This window comes from Sinocyclocheilus anshuiensis, unplaced genomic scaffold (assembly GCF_001515605.1).
Source record: "Sinocyclocheilus anshuiensis isolate Anshui unplaced genomic scaffold, SAMN03320099.WGS_v1.1 scaffold319, whole genome shotgun sequence".
Lineage (NCBI taxonomy): Eukaryota > Metazoa > Chordata > Actinopteri > Cypriniformes > Cyprinidae > Sinocyclocheilus > Sinocyclocheilus anshuiensis.
Window position 1 is genome coordinate 571524 of NW_015552566.1, and position 22457 is coordinate 593980.

Consider the following 22457-nt stretch of genomic DNA (forward strand, 5'->3'; position numbering starts at 1 on the left):
TGACTCTGGGCTGTTTTCAGATAAGTGTCACGTGTGGAAGGGTAATTCAGCTGCAGGGAGCAAAGAGTAATATTAGTGGGGGTTGTTTCATTTGAACTGATAAAGTCAGTGACATGATTTAAATTGAACAAGACATAAAAACACACATGCCCTGTGCTGAGAAGTCAGGTGTTTCAGCACTCCCCATTTTTATTGTAAAAAGATGATCTATAATTAGATTTAATTCATACTTTCAAACAGCTGCAAAGATTGCACATAGCTGACTTAGAGCAGCTTATCACAAATGAAATCCCTGGGTCAATAAATCACTATCCCATTATATAGAGAGTGTCTGAGGTAATTTTTCTATATCAGCTATATTCAGAGCTAGGTCATCTAAGGACAAATAAAATACAAAAATGTAATATAAAATGCACATCGCCAGATCCTGGCATGTTGGTCCAGCGTGAAATCCAACGACATCTATGTGAAAGTCATAATTGCAATGTGGCATGGTCTCAGTCGACATGAAACAAAAGTTTATAGTCTTTTCTTCCATATTGCAACATATGTCCGAGTTAAATGTTTTTGAACAAACAAAAAAAAAAATGTAGGGTGGGACTCGATTTTGTCCACTGGGAATTGACTGGATCATTATTGTTTGTTAATTGCTGAGATCTTAATAAACGCTTATATGTTTAAATTAATTTTATGAGTACACATGAATTATATGCATAAAAAATGATGTGCACTGATAAATCATTTATAATAAAAACTGCATTATTTCATAAATAAGAATACTGAATTTTAATTTCACGGTGGCTTCAATTACACCAGTGTGCGAAAAGTAGATTTTTGTGCATGAAATAGCATTCATTTAAAAAAGGTTCCTGATATTCATGTTTGTCATTTGTGTTTGCGGCAAACCATTTGCTTTTTTAATATAAATTCATGAGATGATAAAGATGTGAGAGCATGTGGGAATGAGAATATAGCCTTATATGCTGGATTTATTGCAGGACTTGGGATTGTACAGGTTGTTTTTCTTTGAGTAAATGACATATTAATAAATATATTTATATAAATAAATATAAACATTAATACAAAATGAGCAAGTACAAAATGACATAGCCAATGTCATGTAAACAAAACAGTACCTTGATATTTAATGCCTGGACATTGTCTGAAATCCCAGAAAGCTGCCCTGCTTTGTGCCTGACAGGCCTCACCTGCCTTGCAGATACAGTACAAAGTGGACATAATGGACATGTTGTACTGGTTGCTTTTGGGTGGCACCCTGACATGCACTGGCTGGACTCTCTGTCTGCTTTAAGACACTCTAACATTTCCCCAGTACCAGTCCTTCAGCTGTTATAACATCATCATTTCTTTAGAAAGAACTTAACGGAGAGTCCAGCAGCTAGGAGCACTAGCATAGTTGCCAGAGCCAGACCGCGGCGCAGCACTAACACACTCAATGGCAGCTGCACCCTCACTGTAGCAACTAGCACTTCAGTCTCCTCATTTACTAGCCCATCCATATCTGTGGCATTATTCGCATCACAGCCCTCAATATATCCGCCGTCCTCTTGCGCACCTGTCAAGAAAATGACCCTTATTAGCATGCCTCATTAAATAAAATCAGACTTCTTGAGTTGTTAGTGTCACAGCAAACATATTACCATCATCCGCCCCTCTCGTCAGTACACCAGCCCTGATCTGTGCCTGGAAAGTGAAAAGTTCATCAGTAGATCAGTGAAAAGTTTCACTTAAGTGCACTGTAAAAGGTCTAAATCAACTTTTAATGGAAGGAAATTCTATATTCCTCACCTCTTCAGAGGCTTTATTCCAGTTCAGTTTGAAAAGAAGGACAATGAGGAACACTGACTGAAGGAAGACGGAAATTAACAGACCAGTCCACAGACCTTGAGAAGATTAGAGGAATGGATTACATAGAATGCAAGACAGAGTGAAACAGAAAAAAAAATACATATTAATAATAAATATAATTATAAAATATATCAAATGCTATTTTTGACGTGTATTTGTATTTTAATTTAAATTAGAAATATTATCAAATATAATGTACTATTATTAGTTGTTGTTCTTTTACATGTAATATTAATAAATTTATGAAATCATATAAACATGTTTTACATTGTATTTCTAATGTATAGTTAATATTAATTATACATATTAAATACATATTATTTTTATTGTTTATGTGTATTATTTTTATTATATACACACAATTTATTAATATTAAGATAAAAAGAAATTCTGAATTAATTAATTACCTATAATATATAAGCATACTAATAATAAAGATACATTGTATTTAACAGTAAAAAAATAACAATATTTAACTGATAATGCAATATGTAACTGATAGAAAATATATATTTATTTTCATTTATTACATTATATATATGCCTCACCAAAAATTCCCCATTTCGCAGCAAACATCAGGGATATTCCAATAGGAAAGCCAACAGCATAATATCCAACAAGGTTGCAGACAGCCCCAATCTTCTGCTTGGCCAGACCTTTCACTATACTGCCACTTGCTGCCTGGTTGGTTTGAAGGAAGAAATAATAATTCATATTTTCTCCCCAGATGACTCTATGCAGTGTAGTTTCAGATGTGTTTGATTGTCAGTATTGTCAGTACTAATGAGGGCTGTGAGTGCTCTAACACAACTCTGCTAATGACTTACCGCAGTGGCGTCAAGAAGATGGAAAGGAGCGAATAAAACCATTACCGTGGCAACCCTCATTGTGATGTCTCTGTGAGAGGAAGGAAAGAAAACATTTGCCCCAATATTAGTCTTGTTTTTCTCAAAATGCTGTTTTCAAAAGTATCAGTTTTACATATTTTATGACTTTGAGGCTTTGAATTTTGTGGCTTTAAATGATTTTATTTCTTTTTCAAAGCAGGTTAATTTTATGTTAATTATAGATGCAAAATATATTGTTATGAATTAAAAAGTGTATACTGTAAATGACTAACTTTTTGTTTGTATCTGTACTAATGATTTTGAACAACAAAGATTTTGAAATGCCTTAAATACATAAAGTTCATATTTAAAGTACTACATGAGCAAAGTTCATTCTGGAGTTGCCACTTAAGTACTAGTGATATTAGGAGAAACGTACAGAGATAATGATGAAAAATAGTTATGAAGCAAATGTTTTTAACTAAGGAAGAACACTCACTTGTCATTTGTGAAGATATAAGCAATTACATTCCTTGAAGAACCAAAGACAGTTGCCAAAACCACTGCAACAGAGACTGAAAATAAAATACAATAAAATATTTTCCACATTTCCATAAGAATATTAGCATGGTATAAAAATAATTTACAGTACTAGCTAGTGATGTATACAGGCATAAAGTAATGATTTGTGTAAGCAGAATCTAAAATCTTTGTTCTTTCTTAGTATTACCTGCACAAATAATAGAGAGTTTGGCAGAGAGCTTGGCTTGAGCAACATCTCCTGCTCCCATGGCATTGCCCACCCTCACATTGCCAGCTACACTGAACCCTATAGGGAACTGAACACAAGCCACTGACTTTAAGTGTTCATGCAACCTTGAAATAAAACACTTTCACACTAATAAATATATACCATATATGCGATATTTGCCAGTCCATACACAACTGACTGAGCTCCGAGCTCCACCTCACTTATCAGACCTGCCATAAAAAAAAAAGTTCAAATCATAAATCATACATCAAAAAATATGCAAAAAATGCCGCTGCAGTATAAAGTCCATAAATCGGTGCTTTTTGGATGTAGGATTTCTAAATTCATCAAAAAACAAATCACTCCAAGGCACTAGAAATGATAGTAAAAATTTAAAAAGCCTTTATTCACATGACTTTACATTAAAAATAACACACAAGTGCACCGACGCATTGTAGCTAACAAGCCTTCATTAGGGTGTCACCCATAATTTCAAGTGCCTTGAGGTGATTCCTTTTTTGATAAATTTAAATCACATTCATACATAAATTTGTTTGCTGTAAGAATAGTTTTACAAATAAATTTTATGTTATATCAATTTTATGTAGTTGCTGTCAAACGATTAATCGCGATTAATCACATCCAAAATAAAAGTTTTGTTTACATAATATATGTGTGTATACTACTGTGTATATTTATTATGTATATATACATACAAACACATGCATGTATATATTTAAGAAAAATATGTTATGTTTATATTTTAAATATATTTATATATAATATAAAATATAAGCATATGAATATATAAATGTATAAACGTAAATATTTTCAAAATATATATTGTATGTGTGTGTATTTATATATGCATAATCAATATACACAGTACACATATATAATGTAAACAAAAACTTTTATTTTGGATGCGATTAATCACGATTAATCGTTTGACAGCACTAATTTTATGTTATCATTCACATAAACAGTCATATTATCAGAAACATTTTAAAATACTAATAATCAAAGAAAATACATTTTCATATTTGTTTAAAGACTTATTATTTGCATTTTTGCCTTTTATTACGATAGGACAGATCAGAACTGACAGGAAGTGAACGGCAGTAGCGCAACGGCGCTGTATGTCGATGCGCTGCCCACAAGGCTATCGGTGCTGATGTACATTTACATATTTTAAAAGTCTTTTATTTCTGTCCTTTTTATGTTAGGTTTAAAATGATATACTTTATATAAGAACACTTAATTTTCCAGAAATTTTCCCCAAAGTCATAAAAAATGCAATAAATGCATATTAAAGTCATAATTGCTCAAAATTAATAATGTATTTATGTTTTGCGAGCTAATTAAATAATGTAATTCTTGCTGTCATTCCAATTCAACATCCTGTGAGTTGTGGTCTATACAACTCCAATATCAACTCTAATAATACTAAACAAATGACTAGACATATTCTCTAAAAATGTTGTATAACAGTTTGACAAGTGTGCACTCTAACCTGACAGCAGTCCTCCAATCTCATAAGTCCACCACTCTGCACACATCATGAGCATACTTGGAATGGCCAGCTGGATGAATGAGTCCCACTCCTGCAAACAGTCCATCGACCAACCTATACAGCAATAAAGAAATGCTTTAATGTATCTGTCAACTGGATCAGCTTGCAGTGACTGTTGCATACAAACACACGGAGAGAGGTCATATAATAACAGATTTCTCACCAACTTACCAGGCCAAGTATGCTTATGAAGACCCGTGCATCGGATGTAGATAAACAATATGATCGCCAAACTGTACTGTGAGATTGTATTAGCAGCTGCTGATCCACTGCAGATGAAATACACATGGTTGGTAAGTTCTCTAGTTACTTTCTGTGGCGTAGTTTAACAGCAAATATTATGGAAACTCACGGAACACCCATGTCCAGGACAAAGAGGAAGATATAGTTGATTAAAGCATTTAGGAGATTTGCCACTACTCCGGTAATGACCAGGGGCCAAATAATTCCCTGTAATGGGAGATTTCATTAAATTTCACATTCATGCTTTCACAGAGCATTACATTTTAATGTCTTTCTCATACCTGATTCTGTAGATATTTTGCTTCAATAATGAACACAAAAGCAGCCTGAGACAAAAATAACAGTGTTATTTTTCTACACTGAGAGCCCTAAATACTTTAAAAGATGTACCTGGTCATGAAAAATCATATTTTAGTCACAAAATCTGTGAAGTAACAACCATTAGACCAAAAAGGAGAGCCTTTCTTTTAAGCATTTTAGTAAATTTGAGACGTGACAAAATAAGAGTGCGTGTAACATTGAAGTGGGGATCACTTTTCTAGATAATGTAAGTACATACCGGAAGACCAGGCAAAAAAATGTTCACATACAGCTGAGATACTCTGAAACAGAATAACAGTTCTGAGGTTATGTTGTAGCCTGTTTCTTCTTTAATAACTAATTCCTGTTGAGCACATGAATATGTTCCATAAAGCTATTATTGAAGGATGTTATTGCATGGATTAATTCTTGTTTTATTTCAGGGTCAGTATGTGCCGATCTGCTAATTACAATCTTGAATAGTGCTCACCTGGCAACCTCTGGGCTTTGCCCTACAAGCAGTAATATTGACTCTGTATTGATAAGAAAAGCACAGCATGGCAAACATGCGAGCAGCAGAATTAAAATTGCTTTCTGAGTTATAACACCAACTAGATGTAAGTTACCAGCTCCAAAAGCCTGCAAAAGACAGTGTAACAATGTAAAAAAACAAAAATAAAAAGGTTATATTTGTTTATATGTGAATGAACAGGAAAACTCATTTCTACCTGAGAAATAAGTGTGTCACATGCTGCGGACAAGCCATAACCAATACCAATACCCATAACACTGATGACCTGTAGGTGAAAACACAATGGACTCTCATTAATCGCTTATATTTTAAAAAATATATATTTAAAATTACTTTACACATATCAATTAAAGAGGAGATAAATATATAAAACTCACAGCTGTGGCAAGAGCCACACCATCAAGCTCTACCTTTCCCAGGTGCCCACAGAACACAGTGCTTACAAAAATAATTAAATAGTCGAAAAGATAGGACAAAAACTATGAGAAGAAACAACAGAGACATGGGTCACATGGGTGACATGGTCAGTGAATAATAAAGGTTTAGCAGCATGCCAAAACGATACTATTACACTGCTTTTGCTGACTTGAAACAATCATGATGACAATTGGTTTTCAAAGAAAGCAGTTTTCCATTTATTTGCTATCTTGTAATTGGTTGCAGGTAGTAGGAAGCAGAAATTCTCATACCAGAGAACATACTAGATCAAATAAAATATAAAATAAATAGGGCTGTCAGTCGATTAAAATTTTTAATCTAATTAATTACATGATGTTTCGATTAATTAATCTAATTAATCGCAAAATGAATTTGACTGTGAAAATACCCACAAACGATTATTTAATGCTATTTTTGTGTTAAATGAGAAAGTATCAAGTAGACATTACAAATTGTAGCGTTAGAAAGAAATATTTGACTTGATTCAACATAAATTATACATAAACATTTAGGCTGCAATGGCCTAACAAACTATGGAACATAAAAGAAGATCATTTGAGAAACATATCAGTAACTTCTATTTTTTGTTCATACAATGAAAGTCATTGGTAAGCAAAACAGCTTTGTTACCAACAGTCTTCAAACCTTCTTTTATGTTCCACAAAAGAAAGGTTTGAAACGACATTAGGCTGAGTAAATGATGACAGAATAAAAAAAAAAAAAAAATTGGGTGAACTATCCCTTTAATGTTTTTATTTTTGTTATTATTATTATTTTTGAATGAAGTGATACTCTAAATAAGAAACTAAATCTGCCAGAAGGTGGCAGTAAATGTCTTTATGAGTCTTTCATTCGATTCGTTCAAACGGCTGATTCATTCAGGAACGAAGTAATCGGCTCTCTTAATGAATGGGCTTTGAATCATCGATTCACTCGATTCGTTCAAACGGCTGATTCATTCAGGAACGAAGTAATCGGCTCTCTTAATGAATGGGCTTTGAATCATCGATTCACTCGATTCGTTCAAACGGCTGATTCATTCAGGAACGAAGTAATCGGCTCTCCTAATGAATGGGCTTTGAATCATTGATTCACTCGATTCGTTCGAACGGCTGATTCATTCAGGAATGAAGTAATCGGCTCTCTTAATGAATGGGCTTTGAATCATTGATTCACTCGATTCGTTCAAAACGCGGATTCATTCAGAAACACCGTTGTGTTGCTCGGAGATGCACAACAGTTCTGCTGTGGCTTTAAAGATAATATGTTCTCTGCAAAATTGAGCAAAAACACATAATATCGTGTTTAAAATATAACACAATATTAACTTCTTGTTTACTGAACTGTTGTATAAAATCACATTTAAGCTTGTGATATTCAGGACAAAATCAGCTCCTGTGATATTACTCTTGCTGCTAGTGTGATATCTATATAAATATGAGACAAAACTCATACAGGGGCATTTTTTTTTTGCACCAATATCTTGAATGTTAGGGCATAACTGCATTTATGAAGTTGTTGCCCTGCATCATATTTGTCAAGTCAATATGAAATATAAGATGCCGTACAGGTCTGGGGGCGGGGCCAGTGCGTTAACTGCGTTAAAATATTGTAATCGCGTTATTTTTTTCATAACTAATTAATTAAGTTAACGCGTTAAACCGACAGCCCTAAAAATGAAATAAAAACGTTTTGACCAGCAGGCGTCACCAGCGTGTTAAACACTCAATCATTTCCAATAAGCATTTGCTTGAACTGGAAAGTGGAAAACTTCGTGTCTCCCATCTCAGGGAGCTTCTAATAATCTTGAACATCTTGCTTTGCTGGTTCAGGTGTGTATTAGGGAACTAGACTCTGATTGATGGATTGGACACCTCTGACATAACTAAACAGGGCTCAAGAAGACACACTTCACATTTATGGATGATAAACTGATGTACTGTACAAAATTAAATACTGGTTAAAAATAATAATGCTCATAGAACAATTCTAACATTGATAAGTTAAGCGATTAAACCAGTTAAATGTGATTTAGATTTAAAATAAAACAAACAAACGAGGACGTACTGTACTTACCACAGGCAGAGCTAGAGAGCACAAGTTTACAATTTCTCTTGTAAAGTGCACAGGTAAAAAACTAAAACATCTCAAGCACCCTTGACATCTGGATGTGTTTTCTGGTTCGTTCATCATGACAAATGGTTTGATATATCAGATATAGAGCTATATCTGATTCAGAACCTGGAACACGCGCCTTTAGAAAGCTGTTCTTATCTCTGTAGTTCTGAATATAAAGTTCGACAGTTTACTTTTTTTGGTGATCACAATAAATGAGTCACAGTTCGTCCAATCCAGCTGACGTCGGGTGGGCGGATCGATCTTGAAATATTAATTATTGTTGATCCTGTTGTATGGCGACAGGCGAGAGGAACGATCCTCACATAATAATATCGATACTATGTGAGTTTCTTAAACTAGTGGTTTCAGTATTTGTTTATCACCCAGATTGATGCATATCGTAAGGTTTGAAGTGAAAAGTAGAAAAGCAGGTTTGTTTGATAGGAACCACTTCTTCTGCTCATGTCAACACGCGCAGAAATACTGAAACACACAAATAGCAGTCAGTCACACACACCAACAGAAAAGTTAGAGGTAGAACACAAGGGTTTGTGGCAGAGTTCACATCACGTGGGCTACACGTCTCAATGTGCACCCCAGTGTAAATAAATGTATTATTATAATAGCTTGTAATATAAAAGCAAATGTGTCCTTCAGACATTCCTAAGTTTGCCAGGAAAGCGATCAGAGACTGTTTTGGGACAGTCCTCAAAGCATTTGCTTGCTGTATCTTTCGATATCCAGTAAAGTATTAAATCCCATGAAGTCTTGAACACTATCCTCATAATGGCAAAAATGATATTTGATATTTCTAATCGGTTGCTATGTTCAGCCAAACACTGCTTTGACAATACTACTGCTGCTACAGTTCCTAATGTCGCCAACTGGTGGCGTTATTATTAGTTCTAAAATTCTAAGAGTTTGAATACTTGGATTTTTGTTCCAGTAAAGATTTCACAGTGTTGATTTATGTTCTATATAAGCACATACCTTGACTACATGTAGGTATTGACTACGAAAAAGGATATTGGGCATTTCCACTATTGTTCAGGGAAAAACAGTTTTGATCTTAGCAGTGGATGTTGTCACAATGGAACCTGACATTAAATAGCTTATAATATTTAGAGCTTATTATAGTTTTATTACAGTCATTTAAGCTGTAAAACATTTATGAAACAAACAATTAATTAAACAACAAAATTAAACAAAGGTAAGGTTTTAGGACAGGGCTAACTACAACATATATATGTAAAAATCGACACGTTTCAGAAAGGCGGGGCATAGAGGAGAAACAATAATGTACAGTTTGTGGAAAATAATGTTTTTTGAACCTTAAACCGCATAAACACATTTCATTACACCAAATACACCAAATAATGTTCTTTTTAGCAGTGTCATATGACCCCTTTAACACAATAATAGGTTTAAATTATCTTTTGGGGGTATTTTCACAGCCAAATTTAGTTTGTGATTAATTAGATTAATTAATTGCAGCACCCTGTAATTAATTAGATTAAAAATCTATCGACTGAAAGCCTTAATATATATATATATATATATATATATATACATACATTTTTTATTTTAATTAATTAATTCAAGAAGAAACCTCTGCTATAGGAAATTGGACTTTTTCCCTCAAAACCTTATAGATGCTAGTACATTGGCCCTTGTGGTAACCTCCCTTTGTGACCCAGTCTCCACCACAGTATATACTTCTTTGTGACACTAATACTGGCTAAATGTAAATTAATTATCTTTTTATCCAACATATTATTTTCCAGAAAGAGTTAACCATAAGAGTTAAAGAGAGAATAAAAGTTAACCATATTCACTTAGTTCAGCAAAAGGTCTTATACAAGAATAACTTCCAAGCAAAAAATTTTTTTTTTCTTACTATTTTTTGGGCTCTCATATGTATACAGCCAAATTGGAGACTGAGGTATATGCGTTTTTGGTTCAGATGGATAATGAGTGGGTGTTGAAGTTGCCGAAAAGCAGAAAAGGGCACTGTAATTATATCTGTTCCTTCCCTCAAAGATCTAAGATCATAGTGATCACAGTGTCACTGCACACCCAACCGCTTGTTAGCTGCTTACTTGTTAGGCCTATAACAATTTAATTTCTTAAATAGAAAACAGGCATTCTGTGGTGAATGGCAGACCTTTTTTCTGTAATTCAATTTTATCGCTTTGTTTCATGCCAAATATTTTAATTTGTGTGTGACTGTGTATTTTTAAGAACGATTTCTTTGTTTGGCACACTTCCCTCTTACTGCTGCCCATTTGGCATCATGCATGTGATCTAAACCTAACCAAAATTGCAACATTCCTCTGTAGTTGTTGCAACAATTGTAAGAAATTATCATGAGGTTTTAACCTGGTCATACCTCAGCAATTGAGGATTACTATGCACTATGGGGTTGCTGTGTGGCCGCTGACTGGAGACTATAAACACATGGTTGTGAAGTCTAGTCTTTTGTCTCCACAAGATCGTGAACTATCATTAATCCAGTGCTTCTGACCTCGGCAGGTTTATGAAATCATCAGGTGGATTTGCAGTGGTGCAGTGCTGTCTCCCCTTAGGATTTAGCTTGACCTTAGACATTTTCATTGAGAGTCACAGTCACAACCAGTAAAACATTGACTTTTAAAGTCTTCACCAAGAGCTTACTGATTTCACCGCTTTCCACCCTTTTTGTGTGGAACCCCCTGCTTTCTTTTGACATTAATTGTAAGCGTACATCATGTCCCTGCTTGAGTCCAGAGCTTTCCCACACTTTCTTTTCAAAGAAAGGAGACTCAGCCCAGCTAACAACTTTTGGTACCCAGAACATTTTGGTTATAAAATAAAACCGTAAAAATAACCATAGAGAATGTTCTGTATATGTTCTCTTATAGGTTGTCACAAAACAAAACTCCCTGAAATGTTCCAACAAATATCATTTTTGGTTACAAAAATCTACAGAAAACATTCCTAGAATGTTATTATTTAGATCCCAAAATAACCAGCTGGGTACAGTAAGCACTGATTGGAGAATTGAAGAAGCATGTATGTACACAGAATATTGAAGTTGCATATTTACCAACTGTAAACTCTGTTAAATGACAACAACATAGAGAGATTACTATAGTCTGATTGCAAAAAAAAAAATCCTAGAATGTTATTATTTAGTTTCTAAAATATCCAAGCGGGAACTATATGCCAATGTTAGGAACATTCTGTGTTTTCTGGAAGGAAAGTTAAGAAGAAAAAATATATTGAATTGTCAATCTTGAAGTTTTATTTCTTGTACTGATCCATCATGTGGAAAACTGCTTTTATTGTGCTCCAGGAAAGTTGAAACACTAAGGATTTGACTTTGCACTTTTGGGAAAATCTGTTTGCTTTGTTTTTATATTACAGACTGGCATTTTATTTTTAAGTGACAAAGGGTATTTCTGGTTCTGCTCGTATGAGAGAGAGTCAGCTGAGCTATTGTATAGGATTCAGTGTTTATAGTACACTGTCATTGCTTCTGTGCCATGTTGTTTCCCCAAATAGTTTTTGCTTCACATTTAATTTGTACTGGCGGAATCACTTTGAACATAATAGAACTTCTTGAACTTAATGAACGTTGTAGTTTTAGTGTACTTGATGTACAAAGTTTAAGTTGCATAATTATAGTTATTTTAAAACAACAGCTGTCAGTTTTTCTACATCTTCATATACCAGTATGATATAATAGAATTTATTGATGCTAAATTTAACATTAGGCCTCTGAGATGTTATGAAAAGCATATTGTGTATATATACACAATGCAGGATTTCATCCATAATAATAAGCATAATGCAGGGAAAGATTGTATACAGTTTTATTCAGTTTTGTCTCTTTAACATAGTAGAACAGCAGTTTCAGGACATATTCCACTCACATGCCCTATAAGTGCTTTATTTTTCATAAACAAAATTATTATTCTTTATTTTTTATAATTTCTCCAAAATTGCAAAATAATGTTTCAGTAAGCATTGCAGTATTCAATCAAATAAAATGAGATACAGTGTATCAGTGAACTCACACATCACACTGGTAATGTGCATTAAACTCTGAAAGACCATCCCTGCATGTGTGTTAATGTCATACACTTTCCAATTGTGCAGTATTTTCATTTTTAGAAATATTCAAGTCATTTTGATGCTATAGGTACAGACTGGAATTATAAAAAACGTAGATGTACACATAGTATTAAAGTTGCATATTTGAACTCTGTTTAGAGATTTTACAATAGTTTGATGGCCCAAAACAAAACACACTCATATAAAACAAAAGAAAATCAGTTGTTGCATTGATACAAGGAAAAATTGTAACATTTTAAAAATGCACTTCTCCAGTGATTTAATAATGCATTTTTCATGCAGTTTGTGGCGTATAACACTATATAAATTGTATATATATATCATTTATACATGTTCAAATGTTTCAGCACACCTATTATTAACTAGGATTATTTCATGTGTCAAAACCATGAGGTATTTGCAGAATTTAGGAAATTGCCCGTGATGTGTCTTACTAGTTTAATGCCCTGAGATTTAAGGCAGTTGTTGGTGAGGCTTTCACATCTCAGTCAGGTTTGTCCCAGAGAAATTCAAATTATTCATCATAATTAGAATGAACATCCACAATATTGTTTGTTTTTCCTGGGTCATCATTTAGTTGAGAAAGGGATAGTTCAATTAGTTGTGGTCTTATCAGATAAGCATGCCATCTAAACCTATGTTTGCGAATATATGAAATGTTTGAAACATCTGATTGTTTTAATGTTTAAAACATCTGTCCTGCATATTTATTTGATAAAACTGTGTTACAAAATATGATGACCATGTACACTAGTGTTCAAAAGTTTGGGGTAAGTAAGATTCACCCTTTTCTATTCATCAAAGAATCCTAACAAACATGGTTTCCACAGACATATTAAGCAGCACGGCTGTTTTCAACAATGATAATAATAAGAAATCAGCATATTGGAATGATTTCTGAAGGATTGTGTGACACTGAAGACTGGAGTAATGGCTGCTAGAACATTCAGCTTTGCCATCACAGGAATAAATTACATTTTAATATATATTAAAATAGAAAATGGTTATTTTATTGCAAAAACTATTTCACAATATTATTATTATTATTAATTGCAAAACGTATTTTTTAAATTCAGATTTTAATGCATTTTTGATGAGTATAAGAGATTTCAAAAACATAAAAAAATCGGTAAGAGCCCCAAACATTTGAACATACTGTAGTATATCCTGGTGCTTGGTTACTGTAGGTCTTTCAATGAAAGAGGTTATGAGTGTGCAAAATAGTCCTGCAAGACATGGCAGATTTCATTTTCTCTCTGCTGCAGCTTTGATCCACGAGGTTTATGAGAATGATGCGAAGAAAATAAGCAGCTTGCTGGTTTTCATTTGGCCTTGTACTGTGTCATATTACTGTTTGGTTGGCCCATGCAGGGAAAGAGTCTAGGTTGAACATGGCCTTGCCCCAGGTGTTGATGGATAAGGTGATGCAGAAAATCCCTATGATATTCATCATCACGCCAGTTTTTGCCTGAGAAAAACAAAATGTTAAATATCACTGAGTGAGTTTATTGGTCACTGGAGCAGCTGGGAAGGAACATTTTTTAGATGTGGTAAAATGACTTGTGGTTTGTCTATATATGGGGCCACATTTGTTTTAACAATGCTACGTCACTGACATAACTACTTATAAATGATTGATGTCTGGCAGCTGATCTTGTAAACTGTTTCCTCTGTATTATGATGAGTTTTTAAACACACTTTGAATATGGAAATAGGCTGAAATTGCCACTTGGGCTGAGAAAACCAGGGAACCCTTTTTTTTCTGTCTGGAATAAAATCGGTTGCCAGATTCTGGAACTCACCATGTCTGAAACCTTGAGGTATCCATAGGAAAAGACTATAGCGTTTGGTGGAGTTGCCACAGGTAACATGAATGCAAAGGACGCACTGAGTGTGCATGGCACCATGATGTAAAGAGGGTTGATTCCAACCGACTGAGACTGCGAAACAGAAACAGAAATGTCTGATGTACTTATAAAGCAGAAAACAAGATTTAATTGTGGACAGTGCTGACTCATATGTCTCTGATATAACTGCATGTTTTCTAAGCTCATCACAAAGTGTCTGTAATTGGGCTGTAATTCTTAAAGATTATAACAAACTGTGAGTCATGTCTGCACGGAGGCCAATGTTTCAGTGAAGCTTTGCACAGCTGGTGAGCAATACAACTTCACAGCTGATGCTATTTCAAGAATTTAAGCACCTGCCTAAAAATGATGCATAGAGATATGATTATCATATTTCATAATATTTTTTCGCATCTTTTGAAGATCTATTACTTGGTAAATATCAGAATTTTACAGGTTTCATATACCGGTCTTACCATAGAAGCAAGGACAGGAAGAAATAATGTAGCTGTGGCAACATTGCTGGTACACTCAGTGAAAATGGCAATCAAGAGGCACAGGATGATAACAATGGCCCAGGGAGGGATACTATGTAGGGGAGTCAACTGGTTTCCCATCCATCTGGATAGACCTGACTCCTGAGATACAAAAGAAATATATGAAGTCAGATGCAGGTCACAAATGGACTAAATAAAGAAAATGATGGTAGTTGTTTACCATTTTCATCATAAAGATAATTATAGTCAACATTTTGTTGTTGGCTAAACATTGGCTAAAACATAGTATGTTTTAGCCAATTAGTAATATTTTTTTATTATCAGAGTAAAGTATGAGATAGTGCTGGGCGGTTTGATGAAAAAAAAAAGTATCCTTTTTTTTTTTTAGGATTCTGTCGGTTTGACAGTTTATCGTGGTTTTTCCCTGACTGTGCCTTTATATTAATCAGAATGCATGAAACAGTTGCAGAACCACTGCATTTTAATCATGATCCAAACAAACATGCATATCCTATTGCTTGAGTGGTTTTTGATGTAAATTAGATTGTATACTTTTTTAATTTATAGCAAAAGCAGAATGGTCTAACCTTTGTGAAATGCTACATAAAACATCTGAACAAAACAAAAACAGCAGACGGGCTGAATGAGAATGCAAATTCACTCATTGACAAGAGATGGCGCTAACAGCAGCGATACCACGTTTCCTTCATCGCTGTAAACAAAGCAGTGCTGCGCTTTTAAATATGCATTATACGGAGATAAGATGAAAAGAAAATACCATCGAAACTTTTCTGAAGACAAGTCAGTTCCCCTCAAAGATACATTCATATAAACCCCTCACCCTCAGTTCAGCATTTAGAATTTTCTTCCTATATTTTGTGCATCGTGAGCTTGATCTGCCTGATACAGTATTTTCTCATCTTTGCATCCGTCTTCAGCGTCTCTGGCTTCTGTTAATGGCAGTTTACAGTTGGTCTATTTACCCAGTTAAAATTTTATTTAAATTAAAAAAATTATTTAAACTAATATGCCGTTTAAAAAAAAAAATCATACCGTTTGCGTAATTCAAGCCAGTTTACCGTTTGAACCGGTATATCGCTTAGGTCACAATTTGAGACCTAAATGTGCGGTCAGCGTTGCTTGCTGAAATTTTACGTTCGAAATCCAGTCATTTCAATAGAAATCCATGTGTGATGGAAAACATTTCCCCACATAGATTTTGCATTGGCTCAAGTTGGTCATGCGAATTTGCTTCATTGACAAACAGAAAGCTACTTGGGAAGTGATCTCTATGTGGGCCATGCTGTATGCATTCCTACACTATTGACTACGGACAATACAGCCCTTTTCCTTGCTTAATTTCACTAATGTGACCGATTTCTAAGCATATTGCCACTATTGTAAATGTAGTGTTAAATAGATGCACTATTATAAACACATTGTAATTTTATTTATCCTGTAATTTAAAGTATGTTTGAATAAATCTTCTGTCAAAAATGAAATTTGTTTGCACACTTCAGAAGCCATTTTCTCAAAAACAGGTTATGACAGCCACAATTTAAATGATTATCTTCAAAGCAGTTTAAAGAAACATAATAGTTATGATTTTAAAGCAGAGACATTATTTTTTCATTGAGTGCTCTCACCTCGCTACCTTTGGCCAGGGCAAATCCTCCACCTAGGAGCAAAACTATGTTCCAGGGTAACTTCTTTTGAGCTACTTTCCAGGAGAGCAGGGCTGGACTGGGCGCAGAAGAGAGTTGAGGCTCTGTAAATTAATATATGTAGTACATCGAGTCAACCCAAACCAGAACAATAGATCCAAACTCTCTGAGTCTTCTTTGTAGACCTTTTCATTGTGTAAAATTCTTCTTACCTGTTTCAGATTCAGTTGATGACCAGAAGCAAAGCCGGGGTGGTTTAGATGGCAGAATGAAGAGCAACAGGGCAATGAAGACTGCAACTGTAGCATCTGTCACATATCTAAACGTACGGAATATTAAACACCAAAAAGTCCTATTATTATTCCAATATTTTTGGAATAATACCTGCATACATACTCTTGTTAAATATGAATATACATATTTTATTGATTTATTTTGATCACTAACATGGTTAATGACTTTGATAAATTGCAATTTTGCAATAAATTAATCGATCTAACTAAGCATGTAGTGTAAATCATACTCTGCTTCGGTGTTAAAGGTGTGTGTTGCCCAGCCTGTTACAAATCCAGGATCTCGAGTAAACCACAGAGCTACAAGCAAACTGAAGAGAGCCAGAACGCTGAGTTCGCCAAAACACATCGGTCCCAGCTGAAGATGCTGCTCCCGGATCACGTTATAGGCGGCTATTTCCTTCTCTGACTTTACCGCTCCACATCCCCATGTCTTCCTAATGCTGGAGACATGAATAAAGCACTTCATTAAAGGAGTGGAAAAAGAAAATGTGAAATGTAACAAATCAATTATCTATCATACTTGAATCCCATGAAAATGAACTGAAGATAAAGCCAAGCTATCGTCAGCATGATGATCATGTTGGGGAAGGCAAACCCAAACCATGAGGCAAAGTTGATGACATCACCATTGTCAGGAAATAATCTGAGGCAAATAAATGAAAGGGTTCAGTTTCTGGAAACAAAATGGTAGAAGTGAAGTGTTTATTCAGTACTCACTGGTTCATCTGACCCTTCAGTACTAGGTTAGGTCCAGTGCCTGTGAGTGTGGCCGTTCCCCCAACGCTGGCCGCATAACACACACACAGAGTCATTCCTTTAGCCATGAGCCGCTTCTCTGCTGATTTCTTTTGTTTGGCCTCTGGTGAGACATCCAGCATGCGTAGAACCACTAAGAAATAGGGAATGCACTGAGTGATGATAGTTCATCCAAAAATGAAAATTGTGTCTTGAAATGAAAACTACTATACTGTTCAAAAATATGGGGTTGGTGAGATGGTGAGAAAAAAAGCCCCTGGGGATAAAAGTTTAAAAACATGATACATTACTCTCATACAGTGGTGGACGAAGTACACAAATCAAGTACTTGAGTAAAAGTATAGATACGTATAATAAAATATTACTCCAGTAAAAGTAAAAGTACTCAGTTTTCAATTTTACTCGAGTGAAAGTACAAAAGTACTTGATTTCAGTAACGAAGTAAAACTACTCCGTTACTGTCCACCACTGCTCTCATAACCTACAGTTCAAAGGTTAGTCAGTAAGTTATTTGGATGTTTTTAAAAGAAGTCACCAAGAAGTCACCTTGCTCACCAAGGCTGCAAAAAAACACAACATTAAAACAGTAATGTTGTAAAATATTATTGCAATTAAAATGTAATTTATACATGTGATGGCAAAGCTGAATTTTTTTAAGTTTAATTTTTTTTGCTGATTTGGTGCTCAAGAAACATTTCTTGCTTTAATGTTTTAAATGTGCTGTTTTTAGTGGATACCATGATGCAATTTTTTTTTTTCAGGATTCTTTGATATTTAAATAGAATTGGTTTGAAATAGAAATTTTCTAAAACTATTAAAAAAATTACTATAATCAGTAATCACAACCTTTTATCTCACTATTGTGAGTTATTGTGAGAAATAAACTAAATTCTGAATTGTTAGATATAAAATCACAATTGTGAGAAAAAAATCTGAATTGTGACATAAAAAGTCACAATTACCCTTTTTTTTACACCTTTCAGAATTGTGAGATGGGAACCCAGAATTCAGAATTGCAGATATAATTCTGAAAGATAAACTCGGAACTCAGAATTCTGTGTTTGTATCTCATAAATCTGACTTTCATTCTGAATTGCAAGAAACATTCTGAAAGATAAGATAAAAATTATAAAATAATTTTACAAAAAAAATAAAAAAATACAATTAATTTGTGGTGGAAACTGGCTTTAATGCTCCCTTTCTAAATAAAAGTTTCTTTCAATTTTTTTTTTTTTTTTTTTTTTTTTTTTGTGCCCACAAACAATAATATATATGGTGGCACTTTTTTTGTAAAAGAAGTATTATTTTTATAAAAATAATTGATAAAAGTAGTATTATATTATATTATTTTATTATTAATATTATATTAATATAGTTAATATAAATTAGTATATTTATACACTTTATTGTTATTGTTATTATTATTATTATTATTATTATTATTATTGTTTTACAATTGATAGTTTCTTCTAAAAATTTTATATTTTTGTTATATGCTAATATTTTGTTTTATAAAAATATGATGTATAACACAATTTAATATACACCACTAATTTTCGTAACTGTATAAATATCTTGACTGTCTCTTTTCATTTTTTTTTTTTTTTTTTTTTTTTTTACTGACCCCAAACTTGAATGGTAGTATATGTACTGCTAAAATACATCTTATTGCATGGACCTCATAAACAATTCTTCGCCTGACCTTCTGTGTCTCTGTCATTTGCCGTCTGTTTGTATTCCGCCTCAGGGGCCTGGGGCCGTTCCTCACCACAGGTTGTCTGTGATGACTCTGTCTCCTGTTTGTTCAGCTGTTCCAGCACAGCCTGCACTATGGGGACCATCATGGCCGTAGTAGCCGTGTTACTGATCCACATGGAGAGGAAAGCTGTCACCCCCATGAAGCCCAGCATCAGGCTGTATTAATACAAAGGAAGCAATCAGAATGTGAATACAAACATGAAATCTATATGAGTAAAGATTGGATTTAACAACCTATCAATGATTGTACCCATTACAGGGTTTAACTTACAGCGCTGGGCGCACCCCAACAATGAGAAGCACTCTAAGGGCGATGCGTTTGTGCAGGTTCCAGTGCTCAACTGCCACAGCGACCATCAGTCCACCCACAAACAGCATGTTAGTGTCCTTCAGGTATTGCATACACACCTAGAGAACCAAATCAAAGCCTTAGCTTTTTGATGTGTGCTCTTTTGTTGTTCATCTCTAATTAATTTGATGCCTTTCTTAACCGGAAACACTAAAACCAACTTACCATTTTGGACTGCATGATGCCAAGCATGGGGAAGAGGACAGCAGGTAGCAGTGAAGTGACAGCTAAAGGAAGAGCCTCAGTACACCAGTAAACTGCCATCAGTATGATCACATAGGCACAGCTGGCCTCCTGGAAGATGGAAACGTGCTCTTTCAAAACTGCATGCTAGTATGATTCTAGACATATTTTGGGGACATGTTGTTATGGGTACCTGTGTTTTGTGTTTGCTTTAGTTGGACTTTGAGTTTTCACTGTTTCTAGATCAGTTGTTTTGTCTGTCATTCGTTTCTATGGTTACTCATCGTTTTGTTAGTGTTTGCACCTGGTGTTAATTTAGTTGATTGGTTTGATTCAGTGTATTTAAGTCCTGTGTTTGCTTCTATTCTTTGTTCTTGTTGCGTTTAGCCTGGTTGTTCTGTTCAGTTCCTGTTTCCAGTTTTGAGTTTGCGTAAATAAATCTAAACTGCTGCATTCACCTCATCCTTATTTGTAACCATTTTGTGACAGAAGAACTGGTCCCAAAGGATGGATCTAGCAGCAAAAAGAATCCCCCTCCTCTCGCAGGGGAACCAGTCCATAAAGAGGCACCCACAGGAGTTTCTGAACCTTTACCATCTCATCCCTTATGATGATAACTGCCTGTGTGTGGTTTCCGGACAAGCCTCAATGCTAAAACGAGACTGTGCTTGCCCGGAAATGAGCTTCTAGGGACTTTAATGGAGTACGTGGAGTGGGTACTCCTTCATAATGGTTCCCTCTTTACCATCCATGAGAGTGAGGAGGAGATCAGCCCACCAGCTCAGCTGCAGCAATGCTTAAGCCCACCGTAGACCATGAGCTTGAGTCTGCCACGATACAAGAGCTAGAGCCAATGCCAGTCATTTCTACCTGTTTCATTTATCTGCACGGCCTCTGCTTCACCAGCAGCACCACACTTTTAGAGTCTTTGTTTCCACCCTGTCCTGAATCTCCTTTGTCTCCACTGCTTCTGCCCAGCCCTGAATCTCCTGAGTCTCCACTGGTTCCAGCCATTCCTGAATCTCCTGAGTCTCCACTGGTTCCAGCCAATCCTGAATCTGATGTGTCTCCGCTGGTTCCAGCCAGTCCTGAATCTGATACACTGGTTCTGCCCAGCACCAAGTCTGTGTCATCATTGATGCTCCCACCCAGCCTCCCTATCCCGCCGCCTCTTCTAAAACCACAGAGTCTTTTGGCTCTGCCTCCAATGGTTCCCTCCAGCTCCTCGGCTCTATGTTCTCCACTTTGCAATGTGGATGAGTCTAAGATCTCAGTCTCCATCTCTGTTCTGGGATGTCGGTCCCATGGCTCCACCTTAGTCCTCCGAGCCCTGTACTCCACCTCAGCCTTCCGACCCTTCAGTGCCTCCTTGGTGCCACACTCCCTCGCCTCCACCAGGTTCTGTCAATTCTCTGACTCCACCGGGCTCCCTCGTCCCTCCGGCTACATCTTGGTCAGTTGTCAACCTGCCTCCACCACGGTCTTCTACTCCTCTGGCTATGCCTCGTCCCTCCATCCCTTTGGCTCTGTCGGGCACCTTCTTCCCTCTGGCTTCATCTTGGTCCTTACTCCCTCTAGCTTCGCCCTGGCCTGCTAGACCCCTCAAGTCTGCAGCTCTACCTTGGCCCTCCCGGTCTCCGCTGTCACTCCGGGTCTCCATCTCCTTAGCTTCACCTGGGTCTCCACCTCCTTTGGCTCTGTCTCAGTCTGTAGTATCCCTGGTTCTGCCTGGCAAGGCTCCACCATGGCTCCTCCCTTCCTCGACTTTGCCGTGCACTCTAAAAAATCCTGGGTTATTTTTTTAACCCAAATGCTGGGTTGAGACTTTTGGGTCATTTTTTTGGGTTATTTTTTCAGTGTTTGGGTAGTTTTTGTGTTACCCAGCTCCTGGGTCAAATGTAACAACCCAATGTTTGGGTAGTTTTTTTTAGTGTGACCCAGCTCCTGGGTCAGACATAACAACCCAATGTTTGGGTAGTTTTTGTATTACTCAGATCCTGAGTCAGACGTAACCCAGCGGTTGAGTTATTTATCGCTGGGATTTTTCCTTCTCTTCTGGAGAGAACAGTTCTAAGCGCCATCGAATTGATGCATTTCTACGGTAAAATACAGGTTTGTGTACATTTTATTTTATATATAAAATCATTACTGTGCTGTATATCGTTCAATTACATACAGAGCAACATACAGGCGTGCGGTGTAATCTAATCACCTAACATCGGTCTTATCTCGTGATGGAAAAGCCTGATACTCTGCATAAAATAAACGATTTTATTCATAAAGATACAAAATACAAATACTTTGGATGTTAAAATATTTCCTCAGAGCTGTTTACTGTTT

At 35.6% G+C, this 22457-nt stretch overlaps 2 protein-coding genes across 3 annotated transcripts in view; both read right to left on the reverse strand.

The window, feature by feature from the left end:
- Positions 1 to 806: 806 nt before the first annotated feature.
- Positions 807 to 8834, reverse strand: slc47a3 (solute carrier family 47 member 3). 2 transcript variants are annotated; one of them, XM_016455581.1, is made up of 17 exons: positions 8610 to 8834; positions 6473 to 6574; positions 6292 to 6360; positions 6054 to 6202; positions 5823 to 5865; positions 5545 to 5589; positions 5373 to 5470; positions 5192 to 5289; positions 4961 to 5074; positions 3610 to 3677; positions 3427 to 3535; positions 3196 to 3271; positions 2697 to 2766; positions 2418 to 2550; positions 1810 to 1904; positions 1662 to 1704; positions 807 to 1576 (listed from the first exon to the last, which is right to left on the reverse strand). In XM_016455581.1, exons 1-17 carry the CDS (start codon positions 8724 to 8726, stop codon positions 1362 to 1364), a joined length of 1644 nt encoding a protein of 547 aa, XP_016311067.1. In that variant the 5' UTR covers positions 8727 to 8834; the 3' UTR covers positions 807 to 1361. The 2 variants fall into 2 exon arrangements, with proteins under 2 accessions (XP_016311067.1, XP_016311066.1); XM_016455580.1 differs by having other exon boundaries at positions 8601 to 8834.
- Positions 8835 to 13937: 5103 nt separating this feature from the next.
- Positions 13938 to 22457, reverse strand: part of slc13a5b (solute carrier family 13 member 5b) — an 11371-nt gene continuing 2851 nt past the window's right edge. Inside the window, exons 2-12 of the mRNA XM_016455595.1 lie at positions 20100 to 20228; positions 19857 to 19993; positions 19530 to 19741; positions 17789 to 17960; positions 17592 to 17714; positions 17299 to 17511; positions 16988 to 17094; positions 16758 to 16879; positions 15091 to 15252; positions 14570 to 14707; positions 13938 to 14235 (exon numbers count right to left, since the gene is read on the reverse strand). Of these exons, the coding sequence (XP_016311081.1) occupies positions 14110 to 14235; positions 14570 to 14707; positions 15091 to 15252; positions 16758 to 16879; positions 16988 to 17094; positions 17299 to 17511; positions 17592 to 17714; positions 17789 to 17960; positions 19530 to 19741; positions 19857 to 19993; positions 20100 to 20228 (1641 nt within the window). The 3' untranslated portion in view covers positions 13938 to 14109. The remainder of the gene's footprint in view (positions 14236 to 14569; positions 14708 to 15090; positions 15253 to 16757; positions 16880 to 16987; positions 17095 to 17298; positions 17512 to 17591; positions 17715 to 17788; positions 17961 to 19529; positions 19742 to 19856; positions 19994 to 20099; positions 20229 to 22457) is intronic.